Genomic DNA, 25,309 nt, shown 5'->3' with positions numbered 1-25,309 from the left:
CAAAATCAAGTTTTGTTTGTTTTTCTTTTTCCACTTAAATTTCTAAAGGAAAAAAAGAAGTCAGACAGAATTAATCCTGGCCAGGAAGAACCCGCAGCCTCGGGTTTGCCACTCCAGCCACCTCCAGAAAACATTGCTCATTCTTCTGTATAGCAATAGGCGACACTCACCCTCGTCCCGCACGGTCTGAGGGCCGCATTTCTGAGTTTTTAAATGACTTTTTCCTTCTAATTAAATTGATTTTTTTTTTTCTGCTGCTTCATTGTTACTCTCATGGGATAGGTTTTACTCTACAGCGAAATGCAATTGTTACTCCTCTGTGTCTTGCAACTATATTTGTTTAAGCTACTTACAAACATTAAAAAAAAAAAAAAAAAAAAAGAGTCTTATGTGTCAGGCACTTTATCCAAACTGTGCTGTGTGCTCTGGAGTTTGTTCCTTGTTCTTTGCAATGACTCATGCAGGGGAAGTTACCAGGAAACTTAACTCCAGCCTGTCAACAGGTTTTAAAAGAGAAAAAAAAATTAATCTCTATTTGTTCATCCTCTACTGGTCATGACTGTGTTGTATTTCTGCAGCTTTCTGTTTCTTCAATAAATTATTTTCTAGTCATTCACCCTGGCATGTGTGTATGTCCCGCAGTGATGCTCATGGGTCAGTTCCTTCCTGATGCAGCTCTGCTGCTGCTTTGGAGGAGTAGCCCCGTTTTAACCACCTCAACTCCTTTCCCTAGACCTGGCCTGAGAGCATCAGGGGGCTGATGCGGGGATCATGCCCAGGCAGTGGGAAAGGTTTCTCCCCCCAGTTTTCCACCTGGCAGTTGCAGAGGTGAGAGCTTTCCCAGAGGAAGCCTCAGATGCTTTTATTTCTTGGCACCATCCAGCACCCTTCTGGCCAGAGCCCAAAGAAAACACTTTAATTCTCACAAACTCGGTGCAGATGAGGCCAAAGCACTTGTTAAACAAACCCATCAAATCGTGCGTGCTGCAGGCAGGTCCAAGACCCCATGTCTGATTTATTTATCTTTTTACCCGAATAGCTTGTCCTACTGTGCATTTTGCCATGGCGCAAGTGCTGGCAGGTGGCAAAGAGCTGGTGGTACGCACAGAGGGACCAAGGACCTTTCTGTGCAGCTTTCTTCCTTGGTGGCGTAGCAGAGATTTACAGGAGAGGAGAGAAAAGCTAAAATCCTTTTAATTAAAAAATAAAAACAATAAAAAGGGTGATCTGGTCACCAGTCAGTTGTTCACACACAACTTCTCCAGCTGCTGATGTCCCCAAAGCGTGGCACTGCAGGGCATGTGCTCCCATGCCCACTGGGCAGAGCTGATGCACATCACCCCGATGCTTTGCCCTCCCCCCTCCGCCAAAAGTACTTTTCAGGGCTTTGCAGTGAACAGCCTGTGGCCACAAGTTGTCCCCAAAGATGGGGACATCAGTCCTGAGGGAGTGGGAAGTGGCTGCTGTGGAGACAGGGCATGGCACGTAGCAGATGCCACCACCATGTGCACCTCGTGCTGGGATGGCAAAGACAAGGAGGTGGAGATGGTGGGGAGCAACAAGAGGAGGCTGCAAGAAGCTGGGCTGGTTTGGCTGGAGAAGAAAAACCTGCAGGTAATCAATCATACATAGGTCCTCCTTCAGAAAGTAGGGGGTATTTTAAAATTATGCCGCCCAAGTCTGATCTGTTGGGTTGATGCATGTGAAAGCCACGGGCGCCGGATCCAGCCCTGCATGGGGAGGGCGGCTGGCTCTGCCCTGTGCTCCTTGAAGCCGTGGGAAAACAAGATGAGGGTCTTCGTGCAGCCGGTGCAGCTCGGCCCCCAGCACAGGAGGGAGTGAGCAGGGGTGAGGGGCTGCACCCGCCACCCAGCCCCACTGCTGGTTTTGCATCAGAGTATTTTAGTAATTCAGAGGTGGAATAATGAGCCTGGGGCAGCAGAGTTGCTGTTTGTGGGTCCAGCCTGGAGCAGGATCAGCCTTGGGTGGGAGGAAGCCCAGCTCTGAGGGGGCTCAGCAAAGGGAAGGGGGCTGGGGTGCCAGCCAGGGTGTTGCGGGGCGAGGGACCAAGCATGGAGGCAGAGGTTGGTGGTTTTCATGGCTTTATAGGCTCCTGCAAAGCCCATGCACACACTGCATGGGGGAGATTTTGCCGCTGGTGGGACACATCCCAGGACTCAGTGCCTGGAGCAGCAGCCCCCCAGGCTGGGCCAGAGCCTCTGCAGCCACAGGGGCTGCCCGTGCTTTAAAACCATCCAAATAAGATTTTAAAAATGCCCATAAAAGGAGGGAGCCAGCCAGTTCTGTGCCTTGACAGCACCCCCCCTGTCCCAGCATGGTGGGAGGTTGATGCCAGCCAGGGCAGCTATGCTGAGGGACTGGGGAGAGAGGACAAAGCTGGGGTTGTCTCTGGGTGCAGGAGACCTGGGGCGGTGCGGCGGGTGGCCCTGGCACGCAGACTGTCCCCGCGGGTGATGAGGCCGGCGTAGCCCTCCTGGTGGGAGAAGGCGTAGCTGGAGTGGCGGTGGAAGGAGCCATGAGGGACATGGGCACGCAGCTCCACCAAGGGCTCCGGCTCCCGCTTAGCCTTCAAGGGGATCTTCTGCAAGGAGACGGAGAGATCAGGGCTGTGGCCTCCTCCCAGGCAAGCCCTCACCCCGAGGGGGGACACACAGGGAGCTCAAGGACACCCTCCACCGAGACACAGTTTGGGTCCCAGCTCCACCATGACCTGAGTTACCATGATGGGATACGTAACATGGGGACCCTCTTGGGGGTCTTCAAAGCTCCTGGAGCTCTGGTGCACAATCTCAAGCCCTGCTCTCATCTGGGACCTCTTTGTACCACCAGGAAGGTATAACCCACAACCCAGATGGGGATGAGCTCTACCAAGGCTGGGGGTGGTACCAAGACCTGCACCAGACCCCGGTGCCTCCTAAGTGGCAGGTCCGGGGAGTCCTGCAGGCCAGTTCCTTACTGCAGCCAAAAGCAGACCCTCTCCAAGAGGAGGTCTCTCGCCCCAGGGCCTTCTGTCGGGCCATGAACCAATTTGGGGAGAGGGCCCTGAAGCCAGGCTTGGGCACCAGTGTCATGAGAGACCACCATGAGCTGAGTGGTGCCACCGAGGAGAGGTGACACGTCCCACCACTACAGTCCAGGCAATGGCTTCGCTGGGGAACCTCACCCTTCCCATCACCAGCAGCGTCCTGGCCAGCCCCAGACACTGACGCTGGCAGGAGGCAGACCCCTCCCCATGCCAGCCCCCGTGCAGCCCTCACCTGCTGGATGGTGGTTTTGCCCGTGATGGTGCGGTACAAGTGGACGGTGAGCGAGGGGATGGTGTTCACCACCAGGGACAGCAGGACCACGAGCAGGACGTAGGGGTCGGTCAGGGCATTCCAGCTGGCATCTGTCAACGCAAGAAGTGGGTGGGCGATGTTTAAGTAGGGAAGGTGGAGAGGACAGAGGGAACAACTGTCGGGGGACAGGCCCCCACCCATGAAGGTGTTGAGGGGTCTAAAGAGGAGATGGCATCTAAACTGGAGTCAAAACTCAGAACAGCAAGACTGAGAAGTGGTGATGAAGAGATGATCTACAAGGTGGGAAACACCAAGCCCAGGCTGGGGTCCCCTGGCTGGGGAAGGGAAGGGCAATGGGGATCCCTGGGGCATCTCACCTGGGAAGCGGAAGATGGCAGGGGCTATCCTGAAGGCATCAATGCTTTGGGTCAGGAAGGAGAAGAAGCAGAAGAGCAGCAGGCTGGCTGTGACCATCAGGAAGGACAATGCTGTCCAGAACTTGGTGTCCAGGATGATCTGCAGGGACAAGGGCAGAGCACACAGTGTCTCGTGGAGGCTGCAGGGACCCTCTTCCATTCAGCCACTTGTCCTGAATTCCTCCCCTGCCGCAAGGGAGATCACCCCCCAGCCACAAAGCTGTTGGGGATGGTGTTAGAGAGCCCAGGGCTGCAATCCCTAATCATCTACCACCGGGCCAGAATGGGGAAGGGCAGATTGGTGCTTACCTCCACGAGGACTGACAGCAATGCCGACGTGGCCACCGTGACGGCAAAGGACTCATAGTCACCGACAACCTTGCTGCCGACATGGTCCTCAAAGGCCCAGAGCGCAATGTAGAAGCTGGCAAGCGAGGTGCTGACCCCATGCAGGAGGGTGATGCCAAAAACGCGGTAGTTGAAGAGCTCATCTTGCTGCCCGATCACATAGAGCTCAGGGAACTCCAGGCTCTTCTTGGCGCTCACGTCCTGCCAGGAGAGCACCAAGCATCACCCTCCCCACCCACACTGGGGAGCAGGATTGGGCCATCCCACCCAACACACCCTTCGGGAGAGCTGCAGTGAGTCCCTCCACTTGCTTGCTCTGGGGTGATGGGGAACAGAGGCACCCCAGGACTGGTGGAGAGCTCCAAATGCCCATTGAGCTGCTTGGTACCGTGTCCCAGCACAAAAAGCCGTGCAGATGGGGTGCAACAACTGCCGGGCTGATTCACACCTGCTGAGGATGCAGCCTCCAGGCACAGGGGCTGGATGCAGCCCGGTGAACCCATACCTGCTCCAGAAGGCCCACAGACAGCACGGGGTACGCAGTGTAGAAAATGTTGTAGAGTGCAAGGAACCAGCCCTCATACAGAGGCTAGAAGGGAAAAGAAAGCAGCTGTGAGCTCAGTGGTGCTTTGGAAAGACTCAGAAAGGATGCCCAGGCACCAGGAGTGAGTCCAGGAGACTCATATCCAAACTCTGGAGAAATCCCCATGGACTTTCCCCAGGTTTTGCATCAGCCCCACGTTGTCTGCAGTGATCGGTGGGCTGTGGGGCCATGCTGCAGACAGAGATGGGAGGCTGAAGCCACACAGTAGTGGTCAAGTCACACTAATGGCCCTTGGGATAAAATTTTGGAGAAAGCCAGCTTAATGCACATGGGATCTTTCCCTGCATCTCACTGAGACTGAGCTGCAGCTCACAAGGACATCCCAAATGTCCCCCGGGTGCTTTTCCCAACGCAGCCAGGTAAAAAGCAGATAACTAGTTGCATCTCAGCCAGGCAGCCCCCAAAAACTGGACAGCCCAATACCAGGGCAAGGGAGAAAGGAGACGAGGGCAGTGATGTGGACACACGCCCATCAGGCAGTACAAAGCATGAGACCTGCATGGGATCCTCAGCGGGGGGGGGGGGGCGAAACACCAGTGTGCAGACCTCCATGGGATGGATATGACCCTTACTAATGGCTGAATCCCTCACCTGAGCTGTGAATCCGCTGTGGAAAGCGAACCAGACCTGGGCCATGAGACCAGCAAAGGTCTTGTAGAAGAAGTAGCGGAGGAACTTGCAGATGCGGAGATATGCCCAGCGACCGTGGACGAGCAGGAGGCGCTGGAGGTAGGAGAACTGTGCCAGGGCGTAGTCGCTGCACTGCACGGCTTGCATGCCCTCCAGCCCGCTGATGCCCACCCCAATGTCAGCGGCTGCAGAGGACAGAAGGGTGTGAAACGCAGGTGGGGAGGTTTTCAGTGAGCTGGGTGCTTGAATTCCCCGTGGATTGCCCCGAGGGTGATGGGCAGAGGGTGAATCCAAGGACTGATGGGCAAAGGGAAGAAGCCCCCTCTATCACATGTCACAGCTGTGGGAGTGACATGCCAGGCATGACTGGGCGTGCAAAGAGCACAGCCCCATGTCAGGGCTGCTGGAGAGGGGCAGGAAAGTCTCTGCCAGCTGCCCATGTTGGGGCTTGAAGTTTCATCAAGGTTCATCCCTGCTGTCAAAGCAAGTGGTCCACCCTGCTCTTGTCCCAGGCTGGTCCTGGTTCTGGTCCTGTGCCTCTCACTCCCGTCCCGGCACAGCAACGTGGGGAACTGGTTTGGGGGTTCCCCTCCCAACTCCTCATCTCAAAGGAGAGGGTGAGGTGGTGGAGATGGCAGATGGGGTACCACCACTCCCCGCTAGCGGGACGTGCCGGCCAAAACCCACACTTCCCCCTACCCTGAGCCTCACTTTTGATCATGTTGACATCGTTGGCCCCATCTCCAATGGCCAGTGTGATGGCCTTCTTGTGCTTCTTCACCAACTCCACGATGAGGGCTTTCTGCTTGGGGGTCACCCTGCAGCAGATCACTGCCTGGCAGCTGGTGGCCAAGTCCACGAAGGCCTTCTCCACCAGACTGCTCTGCTCCTGCGAGCCTGTAGCCCTGCAGCAAGCCAGCCGCTGCCACAGCCACCCCTTCTTCTTCAGCACCTCTCCCGTGTGGAGGATTTTGTCCTTAGGGGAGAGCACACATGGTTGGGACCTCACTCATAGCCTTCATAGCATGAGGGCCCCCAGCTCCTCGACAACGCTCTTAAATCTTGTAGGTGCTACAAAAAAGCGACCCTCAGTTTTCTCCAAGTTCAGCACGCAGCAGGTACTGCGACTGTGAGACCAGTTTGTCCCAGTATGACCAGAAGAGCATGTGATTACCCTCCAGCCTGCATCATCCCAGAGGACTGGTCAGGCAGGTGTGCTCGAAACCCCCCAACACCAAATGATCGGTGCAAGGTTGTCCCCTTCTTCACTCATCATTCCCCAGTCAAAAATGGGTTTTTCCCACCCCTTGGGCAGGAGGGGCATCGCTTCCTCTGCGTGCTGGTGCCACCCAGGATTTGGATAGCAACAGGGCAGAAACAGCAATCTGCTAGTGCAGGCAGGGAGCAGAGAAGAGCATCCTAGTGCCACCTTACCAGGAAGTCCCCGCTGATGATGAGAGCTCTTTTCTTGTTGCGTGAAGCCTCTGGGCGCTGCTGGGAGAGGCAGCCGCTGCACAGGGCTTCCCCGCTGCTGCTGAAGTGGTTGTTGCTCACCCAGTAAGTCCTGAGGATCTTGCTGTGTGAGGAAGGGATGGTTGGAGCTGAGCTAGGGACACAGGGCACACTGCCTGGCTTCGACCGAGACCTACAGTTGGCCTTTGGCATCTCAAAGCCAGCTCCAGGGAGATGGGGCTGGTACCCAGGGGTGGGAACAGGAGGGACAGAGAGGGAGACCCAAGGGCTCACTGAGATCAGAAATCAGCCTCTGTCCCTACGGTTCAGAGGCTGGAGAGGCAGCTTAAGCACTTTCTGGTCAAAGCCTGCCAAGAGAATGCTGTAGGGGCAGAAACAGATGGGGAGGCCATGAAAATGAGCATGCAAACGAGCATGCAAACAGCAAATGAGGGCCTTTGATATCCAGGCTGGGACAGGGAAGGAGAAGCATCTCTGGCAGAGTCGAGCTCTGCCAATCCTGCACAGGTTCCTATGCTCTCGGGTGTCTTCAGCGGGGACACCAATGTCCTCAACCAGGAGGTCACGATTCCTCACCAGATCTCCTTCTCCTCCAGGATCTCCATGTCGTCCGTGAGCAGCTTGCACGCATAGCCAATGTTCATTGCGGTCTCTGCAACACACAGGTGCCAACGGCCGATGGCCACAAGATGCTGCCCCCCCCATCCCAGGGCAGCCCCCAGCCCTTGGGTCCAACAGCCCTCAGTGGGCTGCAGCTGCTGGGGGCTCTGCTCCAGCTCTGTGCCATTACGCAAATGGCTTCCCCTGCCCCAGTTTCCCCATGGGTGACATGATCTGTGGGACGTGCTATTACTTTATATTAAGGGGAACAGCAGAACCTGGTTGTTTCCCACTGCAGGATCTCATATCTCTTCTCTGGTCCTGCTTAGGGGAGAAGCTGAAATGTGTTGGTGGGGTCTGAGGTTGCCTCCACTGACCTTGTTTGTCTCCCGTCAGCACCCACACTTTAATGTTGCCCAGTTTCAGCAGCTGGATGGTCTCAGGGACTCCATCTTGTAACTTGTCCTCAATGGCTGTGGCCCCAAGCAGCTGGAAGGAGGGAAAGTGGGTGTCGTGACATGGGGCAGGGCAAGATGCGGAGGTGGGAATTGCCCCTGGATCCAACCAGGGGTCCTTGCCCATGGGTGGACACAACCTGACAGGTCTCTAACCCAGTGTCTACTGGCATGTCACAAAGTCACTCCTGGAGGGTGGACCTCCACCTGCCCTCCCACCCAGGGGATGGGTGTTGCGTTGGACATTTCACCCCTCATCCCGGAGAGCTGAACCCCCTGGTCCTGCTCTCTGTGGGACCAGCGCAACCGGTTCCTCCTAAACCCCAGCCTCATCCCACCTGCAGGTTCTGCTCCATCTCCTCGTAGAGCTTGTCCAGCTCCCGCGCGCGGTCCTGCAGCAGGATGCTGGCCTCACGGTGCCTCCTGCTCCACACGCTGTACTCAGCCTCGCTCACCTCCTTGCTGGCCAGGCATAAAGTCCTCAGCGTCTCCTCTGCAAAGCGCTGCAGAGATGAGACATCAGGTCTCCCTTCCCTCGACCGGGATGACTTTCACAATGTTCCCATGGCCAGAGCCAGAGACCCTCCAGGATCTGAGGGTCTCCCTCTGGGCTCTGACTCCCTCCCCCATCCTACAGCATCCCCATGAGGATCCTTGCAATGCAACTGGTCCATGCAGAACACCGAAGGTGGATTTGATGCCCTCTTAGCCCCTGTCCCATATGCAGGTGAGGCTCCTAGAGCAGAAGGAAGAAAGAAGGACCAAAATCCTGAAGCCAGAGGGAGAAAGAGCAGCAGGGGACTCCAGGACACCCAGGCCAAAGCCAGCAGCAGGGAGACCAGCCCTTTCCACCCCAGGCTGGCATGGGACTCACATCCAGCGCCATCTCGGTGAAGGTCTCATCGGGCCCTCGCCTCTGCAGTCTCTCCAGAATGACTGTGTCAGCCCCCTTGGTGTAGAGCCGGATCGTGCCCTGGGGGTCTCGCACTGGGAGGGAGGGGAAGGACAGCTTAGGTACGCAGAGAGATGGCTCCCACTTATCGCTGTTCCCATGCAATGGCTATGCTGCAGAAGGCACCCCGGGGGACGCTAGTGTTTTTCTGCTCGCGGTCATAGGAAGCACAGGAATGTCCCCAGATCTGCACCACCATGAGGCAGAATCAGGCCTCAAGGACTGTCAGTTCCTCACGTACCTACTCTGAACCCCTGATTTACTCGCTTTCTCGGCTTCTCAAACCCTTCACCAAGGTACCAGGGAAAGCAAAACCGCAGGGATGACCAGGATAATCCTTAGGAGTCCTTGTGCCAGTTGCGGTCAATCACAGCCATCCTGGTGCCGTCCCTTGTAGCACTGGGCATGGAAGGGACCCTCTGTGTTCCTGGAGGGCCCCCTCTCTGAGACACCCCATCCCACTTACCCAGGACAGACATCCTCTTGCGATCGCTGTTGAAGTCCAGCATGGCCAGCACTTTGTACGTCCTCTCCACCCCCAGCTCACTGATGGTGATGGTGTCTTGCGTTCGAGCCAGAAAGACATATCCCAAGTTCCTGGCTGCCAACACCAGCGCTTCTTCGTCTGGTGAAGCTGCCTGATAAACCAGCTGGTCTGCAGAAGAGGAGTAGGGATTAGACAAGGAGACTCCCAGCCAGGCAACTCTTGGACATCTGAAACACCCTGTTCTTGCCCTGTACCAACATTATCTATGGAGACCCTAAAGTCCAAGCCACCAGGCTAGGGAAACTCAGTCCTTCTTGTCTCATCTCTTCCGCTCATTGCCACAGGCAGGACAAGTGCCCAGACAGGGATGGATTATCCTCCCTGTGCTTCTGTTCCAACTAATTAGCTTTAAAACAAACCCAAATGTACACATCCGTGATGCTTGGACGGTGGCCCAAAGCATCCCTGAGCTCTCATGCCACCTGCACCCCCACAGCAGAGCTTTGCTGGGCGATGGAAAAAGCCATCGTGGCCTCAATGCCTTGGACGGCAGCTCGACCCCGCTCCGAGCACATCAACCACTGTGTCCAACCCACCGCCCTTTTCCTCCACCATGACAGTGTGGCAGAGGGCCAGCAGCCTCAGGAACTCCCTCAGCACAGGGTCACTGTCCCGCCGGGCGGCTTCCAGCAGCGTCGCGTCGCAAAAGTCCAACTTCTTCTCCCCATGGTGGCTCCAGGTCAACCCCGACCCCTGCAAGAGGCACGGGCAGGCTGCAGGTGCCCGAGAGAAAGACCGAGCGTGGTGCTCTGCACCGGGGATGCTGCTGGGTTGACAATACAGCAACCCTGTGCTGGCACGGTCCGATCCAGATCAGAGTCCATAAGCCGAGCTCTGCATTGCCTACACCAAGGGGATAAGTGTAAAAAGGTTGGGAATCAAAAAAAGAAAAAAAAAAAAAAAAAAAGAGGACACATTATTTTATAAACCCAGTTCCCCTGTCCTTGACTGGCAGCTGAGAACTGGCAAACTTGCCAGCCCAAGGAAGCGTATGCCTCTCTGTTACAGCATGGGACCCCATTGTAAGCAAGCTGTGCTCTAAAACAAAAGGCTGGTCCTGCTGCCGGTGTAATCAATAACTGCTACGGCTTTGGCCCCGATGAGGAACAGCGTCCGGCCCCATGCTACGTGGGAGAGGGGAGTTACGCACCGATGGCTGCTTGTTCTCACGGCCTGTGCCTGTACCTGCCAAAATAAAAATAATTCAATTAATAACTGCAGGAGGCATCACCAGCGGGGGCTTCGAGCAGTTTCTCTGGAAGGGACTGCTGCTTTTGCTGGCCAAAAGACTGGCAAAAAGGGACAGGTTTCCAGCATCTGCTTGGTGTCAGTCATGAGCCAGGCTCTGTTAGGATGTCCAGGTTTGACTTATTTGGCTTTCTACACATTTTTAATGTTAAAAATTCAGGTCTAGCCTTCATCCACATTTCCTTGGAGACTCTGCGGTTGGCCAGAGATTGGTATGGGATTATGGCGATGCTGCTGTCACAGAGGTGCAACAACGATACATCAGGCAGGGGAAAATTGGTTTTATTCCTGCTTAAAAACTTTGCTAGATTTTTTTTTCCTCCTCTTTGTTTTATCACTGTCTCTTTGTCTCAAGTGCCTGATACTTAATCTCAGGAAACAGGAGCTCCATGCTAAAGCTCTGGCTCACCCCACTTGCTAAATTTCACTAATCAAGCACTGAGACAATTCCCAAAAGCCAGCTGAGCACTCGAGTAAGTATAGCAGTAAGAAAAGGAAGGACTTGGCAATTCTCAGGTTTCTAAGGGGAAGCCCAAGCAGAATCATAAAAAAGCGCAAAGAGCAATTATATGCATTCACTGTGAAGAAAAAGCATAAGGGAAATGATAATTTCTTTGCTTCCTCCATAGGTCACCTGAAAGCCTTAAAGTGCCCGGATTTGGAAACCGAGCTAGAGATTCACCAGAAAACAATGTAAAGAAGAAAAGCAAACCCTCCTTTTTCTCTCCAGACCTTCACAGAAAATAAAAATCCATGGGCTTCACTGGCCCATCACCCTGAGGCTCCTCTGCCTGCCCTATCCTGGACACCTGGGCCAGCATCAGCTAATTATTCCAGGTGGGATCCACCTCACTCAGACTATGTGTTTGCCACGTAGCTGTGCTGAGTTTCTAACCCCAGGCTCCCTTTTGCATCAGGGAAGACCTAGCTGATCTCAGCTGAGTTTGAGCTATGCTACATCTCCTGAAAGGTAGGCACCCATTTTAGGTGAGCAGAACTGTGCCCTGACTCCGTGCACTGGGAGCGTGAGACAAATGTGACCACAGGCATGGTGGCCCCTGCAAAGCACCGATAACACAGAAGATGAGAACTAGCTGAATTCCTACAGCTTCTGCTTACACACTGGACCACCAAGATCAATCCACATGCCCCAAGCTTCCTAGTGAGCCAGGAGGAGTGGAAAGAACCAAAGTGGCCTAAATTCAAGGTCTACCTCACTCATGAGTCTCTACAAACTCGCATCCACGAAAAGTTACCATAGATGGTCCCATTGATGCAGCATTTCTTGAAGCTCATAACATTTTGTGTCAAGGTGCCAGTCTTGTCTGAGAAGATATATTCAATCTGGCCAAGCTGATCATTGAGGCTGGTGCTTCTGGCTTTTGCTGGAATGTCCTTGACAGCGTAATACATTTCCAGATCCCAGTTGATAAAAAAGCTGTTCACCAGGTAGATGAATTCAAACCTAGGGTGTCAGATAGAAGAAAACTTACGCTGGGGAAGGAGATCACATTACTCGCATCCCAAGGGCACTGGGGGATCTGACACAGGAAGAAAGGGCAGAGGGGAACTCCCCACCTGGATCCTATTGCTCTGAGCTTGGGAGAAGCAAGAGGGTTTTCATTGTTTGTGGCCGGTTTTCCAGAAGGCTTATCACACCTGATTGAGAGCCCACTGGGTCCCAGGCAACTGGGCTTCCCTCTGGAAATCTGGCCCTTGATGACAAAATTAATAGATCTGGAGGGCTGAAAAGTTTGGAAACTGCTTCTTCCAGCACAGATTGTGATTATTGCCTGCTCGCAACAGTTGTGTCCTTCTCTTCCCCACCCTGCTGCTGCGTAGTGGGGAAACACCACCTTCATCAGTCTCATCCTCAGCCTGCCCACAATTTCCAACATCAATATGTATCTTTGCATCTCTTTTCTGGCTTTCCTCTGAGAAGGTCTCAAAGCACATCATCAATGTTTGTAAGATACACATCCCATCCATCCTTACCCTCTTACGGCTAAGGGAACACATGGGAATGACTTGCCCAGGGTCCCAGCTGGATCTTTTGTGCAGCCCCATTTTGTGGCTGTAAACCAAGGTGCCAGATGATAGCCAAGGACAGCGTGTGAGGTATTGATCTCTGATCACTTCCAAGCTCTGTTGTTCTTACGTTATATACATGGACATGGGTATGATGATGCTCAGGAGGATCGTGAAGCCCCAGAAGTTGAAGAAGGCCTGCTGGGCAGGAGTTGTACGCTTGTAGAGAGCAGAGAGGTAGCTGTGCTTCTCCTGGAACATCCTGGCCCAGAACCCAGAGGCAATGGCAAGGCCCAGCGACGTGACCAACAGCACCAGGAAGATCTGAGATGGGAAGCCAGGATGAGAATGTCCCATCACACAGAGCCCACCAGACTCTTTTCTAGGATCAACCATTGCCTCTTCCGAACTGTTTGCCTCATTTAGCTGTAAACCTGTGGAAAGGTGTCCTTGTGCCTGAAACTGGTTCTCAGAGCTCATCCTGGGCTGAGATGAAGGATCGCAGCACATATTTCAGCTTGACACATCCACAACACACACAGCAAACCCCAACTTTCCCACCCTCCTAACTGCCTCAGACACCATCTCCCTGGGCAAGGGGTGTCCTGCAGCCTTCCTGCTGAAGTACCAGCAAACAAAGGAATCTAGTGGCCAGTCTGAGAAGTGATGACACTCAACCACCAGGAACAGGAGTAAGAGCCGTCCAGTTCCTCGTTGTGACCACGCTGCTTTGCTTCCCACAGAGGAAAGGCTCCTCCATCCCCCATCCTCCATCTACTTACTCTGTGCTGAGCCACAGCTGGCAGGTCCCTCTGCACAAGCCACATCCTTGGACCTGCACAGTTACGGATTAGTAAAGCAGGCCAGGAGTGGCTGGAGATCCTGAATACTCCAGTTCCTTGGTCCAAGGGGCTGCTCTACCGCTGAGGACTCAGAGCTGCCAGGGTCCAGGGTCTAAGCAACTCAACCACCACGCAGACTGCTCCAGACCCAGCAACTGCCACTTCCTGGGAACATCACTCGGTATTTGCCCATAACGTGTTAAACCCAAGATATTTGGGGCAAAATATTGCAAGCTTAAGAAAATTAGCATCACCCAAGCAAGCAGCCTTTCACAAGACTTGTGAGCAACCCCAGGAGGCCGGTGGACCAGAGCAGGAGGAGTTTGCACCACACTCACTATGATCACCAGCCGGTCCATCATGCGGTCCAGCTTGGTTTTCTTCTGCTTGATCTTTCCACAGTTCTTCATAATTTTGGAATCAAATCCTGGACGAGAAGCATTTTAGAAGTAAAAACATAAGTCCACAGCCCCCAGAAGGTTGAGTTGCAGCTAAGTGGTGCTGGTTACCTCCATAACAACATCTCCCCCCACCAATGAAGACTTCAGAGGACCACATCCCTTGATCAGTGGTTAATCAAGCTGTGGCTGCACACTCAGAGAAGTGCTGCTTACACCAGATCTTATCCCTCCCCTCTACCCACAGCTACTCATGGCCAAGCTCTCAGCTGCACTCTCAGAGCCACAAAGTGCAAGAGGCCACAAAGTGGAGTGGATCCAGGATGTGATGCAGGTGAAATATAACTTGGGCTGAGTAGAGGTTTGGTACAGCCACATCATCTCCCTGCCAGCAAGCCCAACACCAGCAAAGCTTAGGACAAACTTCTGGGGGCTTGGTTACAGCGGCAGGTCCTCCCACTTTGTATCAGCTAAGAATGGGACCTGCTGATGCCAGAAGTGCTTGGGCAGCTTAAAATCCCTGGGGACCTGGGTGTTTTCTGCCCTTCCTGCTCTGGGCCTGGGCACTCACCTGCGTAGATAACCAAGCCGTAGCAAACGTCGGTGTTGCGAATCTTGCAGCCTCGCAGCAAGATCCTTTCGCTGTCAAGAGAGTAGGTCTCGCCCCTCCACTCCAGCGTGCCGGTGAAGCTGTGCATGCGGCTGTTGGGCTCTTCACAGGTCACTCTCCCTTGAGTAGAGGGCATGATTCAGGTGATGGCTTTGGGGGAAATGAGAGGACCTTTCTCTCCCCTCACCCGCCACGCCTGCCCCTCCAAAGAGGGGTGCTGGGGGCTTCTCGGGGAGGTTGAGGTTTTGTCAGGGCATCTGCAGATGCAGTTGGGATATGGGTGGCTCAAATTAAGGCTAAGGTGGAGGGCCACCCTGCAGTGCTGGAAGGGTGCTCAGTCCAGGAACCGCACTGGGCTATAAAAGTGGAGACACAATCCCCTTGATTCCCAGAGCCTCTGAGGGGGGAGTCTGCATCCTATGGAGGGCCAAAGGGGAAAAAAATCCAGGGTCTGAGCTCAGGTTGGGGAGCCAAGCACTTGATTCCAATGGGAAAATCAGGATCCAGGGCAGGGGGAAGGTGCACAACCCCGATGGACTCATCACAGGGCTGCTTTGCTGGGGAAGGGCCTCCATGCAAGGTCTTTGGCTCCTTGCAGGCGGGAGCAAGTGCAACCTCCCGTTGGACTGATGGCACTTGGTGCCTGAGGGGCCAAAGACTTCCCAAGGCTGAACCCATCCCATGCCAGTGAGATGGCCACATCTTCACCCATCCGGGAGGCTCACCGTCAAAGGCAGCCATGATCTCCTCGCTCACCAGCTCCTGGTGGGTGACCAGAAGGGCTTGTCTGAACTTCAGGTTTGTTTCCCTGTGAACAAGAGCCAGGGAGGGAAAAATAGAACAACCCTGTGGGGTGACAGAGCTGTTAATTCAGCTGCCAGACCCATGGGACAGAGATGACCGTTAATTATTGGGTGTTTACATGACTGATGACAATGAAAAGCGAGATAGGGACCTATCGTGACAGACATCAAGCACTCATGCAGGGAGCCCTGGACCGGAGACCCTGCCATTAAATCATCTGCAGATGGAGGCAGGAGGGACGGGCAGCTGCTGTCCTCCGCCTGGCTGGGAGGGAGCTGAGAGATGGAGAGAGATGCCCGAGGTCACAAGCTGCTCTGTGGAAGTCTCAAAGGTGTTTTTGGACTCCCGTTTTCAAAATTTGGGGTTCAAATCCCATTTCTGGGGTGTTTGTAGGTTTAGCTTTTGGAGGATCCCCCACATCCCACGATTTCTGCTGGACTTGCAGCCTTCCCAGCATGCCTGACCCCCCAGTGCCGGGGGCTCCCCAAGACTGGAGGCTTCAGCTGTTGGCTGGGATGTCTCTGCCCCTCTCCCCCCATGGCAATAGCAGTCCCCTGCCCCTCTCCTCACCCATCGATGTCAGCAGTCTCCACATAGCACAGGCTGCTGGGCTCCGAGCTGCACAGCAAGAGCATGTCGGCCTTGAAGAGCAAAAAGTGGGAGAGATCACCTGGCTGAGCCCCTCCTTGCCAAAACTCCCCCCCACTGCCCCTGGTGCGCAGCCAGCTCCGGGGCATCACTCACCGGGACAAAGCTCTCCTTACGCAGCCGGACGATGTCCCCGACGCAGATGTCACGCCATTTCTGCCAGCAGAAGCTGCGGGAGAATTAGGGGTGGACATTTTTATCCTTGCAAAGCGGTGAGAATGGGGGCTGTGGCTGTTTCTGTCCTCTGGACCAGCCTGTGTCTGTCCCAGCTTCTTGCATGAATGGGGTCTCTCGATTGTTGGTTCCTCTGCCACCGTGGTGGCCTCCCATGTGGATGACTGAAGGATGGCTGAGCACCGAGGATGGCACAGGACCCATTTGTCACATCCATATCCCCCATATCTACAGGTGGCAGGGACTTTCAGCCCCCTGGCCACAGGTGGGACATGCTGATCCTCCCCGGACCAGTGTTTAGCAGTGATATGACTCCGTGGGTTAGATATGAAGACCTGGAGGAACTTCTGTGGCCAAGGAAACCCTCCTCCCAGCACATCACAGCAAATTAGAGCTTTTTTAGACCTGTTGTCTGTAGCTGGAATATGATCGTCCCTACAGAGGAACAGCTGGACCTGCAGCAGATTTTGGGAGGTGATGGAAGTTTGCAGAGTCAGGGACAGTCCCACCAAAACCCTTCTCAGCTGCTGTTTTCAAGGGTGCTCAGCACTTCAGATGCTCCATCATTCCACACAGGCCTGGAAAACAAGGGTACAGCTTCCCAAAGCCCCTCACCTCTTCCCAGACAGGATTTCACATGGCCTGCTGTTGATGTTTCTGTCACTTTGGTGTCGGCCCTGTACAGAGAGTAAAAGAGGCCAAAAGAAAACGATGGGCCATGCCAGACTTCCTTGTCCCATGAAAACAACCCTCTTAATGCCACCATCTGCCTTCTCAGCCCCAGGGCAATATCTGCTTTCTGAAGCAATTGGAAGATGTATTCCAATGAATAAAGAGGTATTTCTGGGGACCAATCTGGGAATATAGTCATTGGTTAAGATATTAAAAGATGACAGAGATGGGGGTCAAGACCCCAAGGAAAGCAACCGGCTGGTCACATCCTTCCCATGGGAAAATACAAAGCATTTTGGACATGGTAGATTTGATGGTACCTCAGGAACAATGAATGACAGAAACTCCCAAGCTTTTCAGTTCACCCCATAGCAAAGGGCCCCTTTCTGCTGACTGTCCCCCCCAGCACCTACACCCAACACACAGGCTTTTGCTCCAACCCATACTCACAATGTCATCGATCAGGTCTCGTAGACCCCGGATGGTGAGAAGGCAGCTCAGGGGAAATAGCAGAGTGTACCAGGGCAGTGTGGAGATCTCAGGGAAGGTCTAGGGAAGGAGAATTTTAGACCACTGACACAACATTCACCCCACCTTGGGACACTTGACGTGACTGAGTAACTCCCCCTCCCTCCCAGCTCCCTTCCCCAGTCAGCGCCTGAGGATGGCAGGAACCAATTTAAGAAGAATCAAATCAACATCTCTGCTTACAGAGAACGGTTTTGCTGAATTTTCTCCTCTTTTTAAAGTGGATGTGTGAAATGCATGTGGGTCCCTGAATTTGGAGGGTAGGATTTCTATCTAGGTGTGACCTACATGAGCTTCGCTTACATCCCAACCCAATCAGTTTAAAGTAACCAAACTTAACGTATAGGTTAAACCCCTCAGAGTTCATGAAAGACAATGAACACCACTGAAAAGCAGCATCCTTGACACCATTTTAGACCAGAGGCCTCTACTTTAAATGCCAGACAACCCTCCTTTGCTAGACAGTCTCCCACACACTTGCTCTTACCTTGGTGTCCATCTCACCTGTAAGAGGATGACAAAGACGAAGTAGACATTGGCCATTCGGTGGAACTGCTCATAGAGGTTCAGCGGCAGGAAGGTAAAGATGTTGTACTTGGCTGTCTTAATGGCATTGCCCTGCAGAAGAAAGGCAGGTCAAAGCCACAGTGGGAGTTCAGCCACATGAAATCAATGATGTGTTTGAAAATGCCAAAACCATTCTGGTGTTTTTAGGACTTCTCAAACTTTCATGGCAGAAGAGATGCCTTTAAAAATTTACCAAAGCCATAAGGAAAAAAGAGATTTATTAGAGCAAAGAGCCATATAAAATTGAAACAAAATAATTTGCTTCTGATCATCTAAAGCATCTCTAACTGACCTCCAACTAGATGGTCATTATTTAGCTGGAAAAAAAATACCTGGTTTTGTTCAATCAAAACTTTTCCCAAAATCTTTTGACTCGACCATCAGACTAAAAAGTATCCTTCATACAGTGCTGCTCCTTGTCTGACAGCTTCGGAGGGCATCTGGGGCACCAGGCAGGGAGCAGCCCTTCCTATTCATTTTGGATTACATATGTGACTCTCCATCCTACTGGAGATCACTCTGCAGCATCTCTGTCATGTCACCCCCAACCACCACCAGCTCAGGAATCAGGGGCTGGGTAAAGACATGGCCCAGGACTGGCCCAGGCTGACTCACCGCGTACTTCTTCTTGGTCAGACAGAAGGCAAATTTCTTCTTGAATTGCATGTGGTAGTTTCGGTCGTTGGCCCTCACCTCCCAGGTGAAAGCTGGAAAAGCAAGTGGATATCCACCAGCTCACATCAGAGCCCGGCCCTGGTCATCAGCCTCTGGCCTCCAAGGACACAAGGACCAGTGATGGTGCCACTGGGCTCGTGGTGACCCACTGCTGGTGAGATGGGCTTTCCATAGTGCGCCTACATCTTGAGAGCAGCTGAAGGTACAACTGGGACAGAGCTGGATCTTTGGGGTCAGCTGGGTTACAGAGCGGGCAGAGTGGGCAGGAGGCCAGAAGCTTCCAGAGATGTAGGACTGCTGCACGCACTTCCCCTCTGAGCCTCAGGCTAACTGTTTGGGCTCAGGTTTTGGTTTAACAGTATAATCAGGCCAGGTGAAGGATGACTCCTCCATGCACAGTCTTTGCTGTTCTGAAGACTGCTTGTTCCTCTCCTGATTTCATTTCTGATACTGCCAAGCAAGGGATATCCCAGCCATGTTCCCCAACTCCGGCACCCCAGCTGACAGTTGATCCTTCCAGACCATTTCACCCCAAATCTGCTTCTTCTCCATCTCACAACCTTGTCCCACATTCAACTTTCTCATAAACTGTCTAAAGAAAAAGAAAAACCCCAAAACACACTCATTGCACACTGACCTGGCAGCTGCTTCTTTCCATGCAGGCAGCCTGAGGCTCGGTCCTGCTCAGCCATGCTGGCACTGCTGCCAGGATCTAGGAACAAGGACAACCACAGATATTTGCAACGCTGAGCAGTAACAGCATGATCCCACTGGGATGCTCCAACATCCCAAAGCTGGGCCCTCCGCCCCTCCAGGGCAGGACATCATGCAGAAGGGACACTCTTCTGAGCACAGCTGGGGATGGGTGTCTTCCCCAGACCCACAAACTAACTTAGACCTTTTTACTACCCCGGAGATGTAAAACCCCACAGCAGTCCTCTGTAGCCATCTGAACATTACAGATCAGTGACGTCAGGCTGAATATTTGTTATGAGAAAACATCTTTCTCCCTTTAACGCCTGATGTTCTTTGCCATGCCTTTTGCAGGACCAGCCATAGCTCAGATCTGAATTGAAATCCACTTCACCCTGGCATTTTTTTCCAACAGTCACAGATTTGCCCTTCATGGGTGCCTTACGCTTACTCAGACTTTGTGTGGGCATTGGTGCTGGGGGTTGTCTGGATAGACCCCTGCCTTCTCAGTGTTCTCAGGGATGCTCAACAGCTTTGGCATGGGTCATCTTTCAGACACACCTTTGCCCAGTTCCAGCTGCCCATGACAACTCAAAGACATTTTTCCTCTCTGAGGAAGTTATGGGAAATCATTTGAAGTCATCAGCAAGGAGTAGAAACTCTCCCCATCCTGCCATCACACCCGAGCATCCGTCATGCCTAGAGAGCAGCCACCTTCATCAATGACAAGATTTCCCTTACGCTCAGTAGCTCAGTGACCTTCCCTGCAGAGATGTTAGGGAAGATTAATTAATGTTTGTGAAGCGCTTTGTGATCCTTACATGAAAGGAGTCAGTGAGGTATAAAGCATTAATTACCTTATTATTAAATAATCCCACACAGCAGTCTGTCCCTGCCATTATTTTTTATCTCACTCCTTTGATCACTTCTTTTTTTCCATTCTTTCACCAAAGTGTCTACTTCTCTCCCTATTGCTCCTCGTGGTACAAGGCAAATTTGATATTGGTTTGCCCCAACACACGACGCTGCCCTGAGACGCTCGCAGATGCCACCAGCTGGGCCAGAGCTGTCACCTCATCAAAGACACCCTGAACAGCAACATGGGCAGCACCAAGGCCCCTGCGTCCAAGAGCTTGCCCCAAAAAAGCTTTGATCCACAACATCATCCTTCTTTACCACTAAGGACTCGGCATTTGTCACTGTACACTGGATCCTAAATGACACCCATGAACTCAGCACATTAGGGGCCCACCTTTATTTTCGCAGCATGGCTGAGAAGGAAGGCAGGCTCGCAGGGAGCTGCTGTGCACGGTGGGACGCTCATGCTACATCCTATGGCTCCAACTACCATTTGTCCCACAGATAAGAGGGAGCGGGAACAGCAGGGATACCTGGAGGGGTGAGATTTCTTCCATACCCAGCTGCACAGAAGCCCCTTGGTGCCCAGACCGGCTGTTCCCACTTTGTTTGGGCAAAATAAGGTGGCAAAGGATTTGACACAGAGAAATGCAAATCTCCCATCTTCCACCCTGCCGTGACCCCACTCGTGTCCGTAGCCCAGTGAAGCTGTCAGCCTGGGACATCTTTCCCTGCAGAGAGCCAGTTCTGGGCTGCATCTGGTTGCAGAGAGACAAAGCGGGGGACACCGAACTGCCCTCCATCTCCCACTCCTGGCAGGCATGTTTCTCTGCCTCGTCCTAACAGAGGGGTGGGCTCCCCTGACCACACAGGGGTACCTCCTCCTCATGGACCATAAGGAAACCAAAGGATACAGGCTCAATGGAGGTACCTGCACCATAGCGAACATCCAACAGAAGACAAGATGAACCTCAGGCTATCCAGAATGGGGAAAACTGAGCCACCTGCTCACACCCCTCTAAGCCAGCCGGTGTCCCTTGGTTTGTACTGGTGAAGGTAACCATCCCTGCCATGAGCCCATCCTCAACACTGGGCCGGGGCACAGCAAGGTCCTCACCAGCCCCGGTCCATCCTGCAGTTGCCAACCATGGGCAAGCAGGGCAGAGCCAGGGATGGCAACCAGGCTCAACCCTGAGCCCAGATCTCCAGTCAAGCTTGCGATGATGAGGTAGGCTCAGATTCAAGCTAGGAAGTCAACATGCAGGTCAGAATCATGTCTGGTGACAAAGGCCAAGGTGAGACATAGCTCGGTGATTGCTGGCCAGGTCCACTGGGACAAGAGAGCTCCAAGGCCAAGCCAGAAAGTCAGTCCATGGGTAGAGGGCTGGGTCCGTGGCCAGGCACAGGCACTTGGCCAAGCTGGAGACAGACCCACCTACAACTAAAACTTGGGCTAGGACTGAGCCCCAGGACTGAGCTTAACTAGAGCCCATGGGTGGTGTGGGAGAGGTCCCAGGTGAGGCTGCTCAGGGCTGTTAACCCCTTTTAGTGCCCTCGGGGCCCTGACCTGTTGCTCAAAGCTTCTTCTGACCTTGCTCCGGGACATTAATATTAAAGCTAAGGCCGACAGTGATGAGTGCTAAGATGTTTGCCTGGGCTCACTGCTTCCAAAACAGCAAACAGTGTGATCACTTTAATCAAAGAGTCTAACCCTGCCCTGAGTGTCACCAAGATGCACAGGAAGACCGTACTTTTGTCTGCGGTCATCCTTTCAGAAGGTCTCTCTTGCGCCCAGGATCAGGCCTGAATTTGACTATCCATCATGTCCCCGCTGTGTTTGGCACCTGCAAGCCCCATTGTACCCAGTAACAATTGCCATTACCCCCTCCGCACTCTGCTCATCGGCTCCAAAGCACCCCTGTTCCCAGGCGATGCCAAATGAAAGTACAGCTAATTAAACACCTGCAGTTGGCAGATGCAGGACGCTCTGTGGAGCTGAGTGCTGTGCAAAGGCAGCCAGGAAAACAGCCTCTTGCCAAAGCCCAGGAGCAGGGTGAAAAGGGAAAAAAAGGAAAAAAAAAAAAAGAGTGATTCAAAGCACTGGAGAAATACTCCCAAGGAGGTATCCAAGAAATCTCAGTTCCAAGAAGACTCTCGACAAACCTCACTCATCACCTCAATAATTAGAAATAAAAATTGCACTTTGGGTAAGCGGGAACAGGCTGGAAGAGGGTGCCAGGGCACCCTGCCAGCCCCAGCCATGCGGGTGGGCAGCCAAACCCTGCACCAGCCCCAAGCCTGGAGCTTCCCAGGGCCAGAAAGAGCCAGCAACGGCCAAAGGCACAAGACATCCTCTGACCACTGCTCCACGCCTCATCTAGACCAACAGTGATTTATTAGCCCACGGGATGTTCCTCCAACTCAATGACTGGGATGAACTGGCTGGTCCACCTGGCCCAGCAGGGAACATCCCGTCCCGCTGGTCCCTGAGGTCTCCACGTGGTGCTGCTGGGTGCTAACAAGACCCAAAGTGGGGCCTTCTCACCCAAAAAGAGTAGTTTTAGGCTAGCGGAGGTTTGCATGGCTGAACACAAATAAACCAGTTTTAAGCAGGAAAGGGCACTGCGCCACAAGGGTTTGGCCTGGCTTAGGGAAACACGTGGAGATTTATGTCGTTCGCTGATCCGACCTGCTGCTATGGGGTTTCTGTGACGGTTTTGTTACTGAAATCTCCAGATAAAATGTTGAGTTGTTGCTCAGTACAGGAATTTGTGTAAGACACGTTGGGTTCCCTGGGAGGTGCCCAGCAGACCCAGCACAGCCAGTGCCCATAGCTAGGGGCTTCTGCTCACCTTTCTCCCCCTCCTGCTCCCTCCCAGACAAAAATAAAGCGGGGGGACAGGACCAGCCTAACCCCCCCCATTACCTGCCCGGGGCTGGAGGGCGTTGCTGTAACCAGCCTTGTGAGTGCTGCTGTTGTTTACCTGCCTCCAGCATCCCCATGGGACCCCAGCTGGTGTCCCGCCACCCCGGGGACCCCCCCCGCCGCCAACCCCCAGTTACCACAGCTCCGGCATCACCCCAGGCTCGGCTCCATCACGACAGCCGTCGGTGACAGCATCCCGAGGACGGGCGATGAGCAGGTGGGTGCGTGCGGCAGCAGCCAGCTCATGCCTCCTCCTGCCCTCGTCATGCCGGAAACGCCCCCGCGCTCCGGCCGGGTGGATCACAGCTCATTAAAACCTCTCCGGGTTTTTTTTCCCCCAGCTCTGAGGACGTGCCCGGGCCATGAGTTTCCCTCCGCTCGCCCTATTTTTCCACCTGCTTTGATGTGACTCCAGGTGAAAAGGCGGTTCCCCCATCCCAAAACGCTCTTCCGTGCCCAGCATCCAACTGCGGTTTTGTTAAAGGGGTGCTGCCCTGGGATCCCTCCTTCTCCCCAGGGTCCATAGGGAGAGATGCAGCTCCCAGGAGAGCCCCAAAGGACCCCCCGGCAATGACCCCCCCCACTGCCCACTCGGGTCCCAATCAGCACCCATGGGTGCCCCAGAGCGAGCAGGAGGAGGAGGATGGCAGTTCTTGGGACCTGCTGTCCTGAGGTGGGGCTGCCACCGTGCCACACTCCCCCCCCCCCCCCGGGTCCCCGTACCTGCACCGATCCTGCCCGCGGTCCTGCCGACAGCCTTGGGCAGCTGCCGAGCTCCTGCCACCGCAGCGCCGAGCGGGACTGCTGCCACCCGTCCTGCCCCACGCAGGGACCGTGGGGACAGCCCATGCCACACCTCCAGCCCTGGCCTCCGCAGGGACCTGCCTGCCCTGCCTGCCTCCCAGCCTGGCTGCCTGCCTCTCCCTGCCCGCTGCCGGGGCACCCTCGCCGGGCACCCCTCGGGGCTCCCCCTCCTTGCTGGCAGCCGGGGCACGGCTCAAAACGCGCCCGGATTTGTCGTCTCGGCGCAGCTTGGTTCAAAAAAACCCAGAGCTGCTGCTGCAGGATCTGCCAGGGGATGGGGACACAGTCTCACGGCCAGGTCATCCCCACCACCGTCCTGGTGGAGAGGCAGGTGGTCCCAAACTGGGTCCAAGGGCAACGGGTGGGCACGAGCATCTCTGGGGCAGCGTTTAGGCAGAGAGCAGGCAGATTCAGGCAGCAGGGGTGTTGGGCTGTACCAGGGGTGAACTGGTTTCACTGGGGAGCACTCAGTCCCCGCCCCAGAGCCCCCAAGGTCTGGCAGCAGCTCGGTGGGGCTTGGGCTCTGCCTTGAAGACCGAGGAAGGTGGGAGCAGGGGCCAGTCGAGAAAGAGGAGGCTGAAGGCACAAAAAAACCGTGCCGCCTCCGAGCAGCCCCGAGGTGACAGCACCGGGACTGCAAACCCGGCTGGGGACAGAGGCCACCTCGTTAGTGATGACAGCTAAGGAGACGAGAGCCAGCCCAGTGTCTCCCTGCTCTCCCATCCCACCCCGCACTTGTCCCGCACGCCCGCAGAGAGGCCCCACCGTAGTGGTCCTGCGTTAGCCATCATTAGATTAATTGCTCACTGCAATTAACCACAGAAACCCGGAGGCAATTAACCAAGCGCTGGCCTGACAGTCCATAAACCATTTACTGCGTAGTCATGAATAACTTGTTTGAGGTCCATAAACAACGCGGCTGCGCCATGTCCCCTTATCCCCATGTCCCCATGGGGCACTGGGTGATACTGGCCAGCGCCCGACCTGCGGCAGTGGGTGCGGATTTGGGTGCATCCCCATCCCGGGGCTGCTCCTCACCTCCTGAAAAGGGAGGGGAAAACCTCACCCAACCCTTGCCCAAGGGGCTGGTGCTGTGAGATAAGCCAAATTAACAAGTTATTGTTAATTCTCACGCAAAGTTGGTGAACTGCAGCACATGTCATTTTGAAATAAAACGCGGCAGCCGCCGAGGGGTTCAGCTCAAAGGGAGAGGTCTGGGTCACAGTGGGCAGGACAGGACGTTTTGGTTAGATGGTCTGAGCAAATGCCAGCGGTGAGAGTGGGCAGATGCTGGAGCGGGGCCATGGAGTCTCCATCCTCGACCGCAGCGGGGTCTGGCCGGCCGTGCTGGGAGCGATTTTTTTGCATTTTTGCAGCCCTGGATTATGACCGTTAACATTAACCCAACCCCTTTCTCCAAATACAAGTGGAGTTTCTCCCTTCCCGCTCCCCAAGCCTATCACCTGCCTTTCACGCCTGCTCTTCCCCAGCAGCTCCTCCGCTGACGCGC

General features: G+C 54.2%; 1 protein-coding gene across 1 annotated transcript; it reads right to left on the bottom strand.

Annotated features, from left to right (window-relative positions):
- Window positions 1-995: 995 nt before the first annotated feature.
- ATP8B3 (ATPase phospholipid transporting 8B3) lies at window positions 996-23,879 on the bottom strand. The gene is made up of 28 exons (XM_052802339.1): window positions 23,719-23,879; window positions 19,156-19,230; window positions 18,459-18,550; window positions 17,781-17,894; window positions 17,199-17,297; window positions 16,692-16,753; window positions 15,999-16,071; window positions 15,825-15,895; window positions 15,176-15,258; window positions 14,412-14,570; window positions 13,781-13,869; window positions 12,731-12,924; window positions 11,829-12,037; window positions 10,475-10,509; window positions 9,861-10,017; window positions 9,244-9,432; window positions 8,700-8,812; window positions 8,164-8,328; window positions 7,748-7,859; window positions 7,347-7,422; window positions 6,732-6,873; window positions 6,009-6,273; window positions 5,259-5,482; window positions 4,569-4,652; window positions 4,025-4,264; window positions 3,677-3,815; window positions 3,279-3,409; window positions 996-2,602 (listed from the first exon to the last, which is right to left on the bottom strand). The coding sequence occupies exons 2-28, from the start codon at window positions 19,208-19,210 to the stop codon at window positions 2,366-2,368; spliced, it is 3,609 nt and encodes a 1,202-aa protein (XP_052658299.1). The 5' UTR covers window positions 19,211-19,230; window positions 23,719-23,879; the 3' UTR covers window positions 996-2,365.
- Between the last annotated feature and the right edge of the window lie 1,430 nt (window positions 23,880-25,309).

This window comes from Harpia harpyja, chromosome 11, assembly GCF_026419915.1.
Source record: "Harpia harpyja isolate bHarHar1 chromosome 11, bHarHar1 primary haplotype, whole genome shotgun sequence".
In the NCBI taxonomy this organism is placed as follows: Eukaryota; Metazoa; Chordata; class Aves; order Accipitriformes; family Accipitridae; genus Harpia; species Harpia harpyja.
The sequence above is the reverse complement of the archived record's forward strand: the minus strand, read 5'-3'. Positions and strand labels throughout refer to the sequence as shown.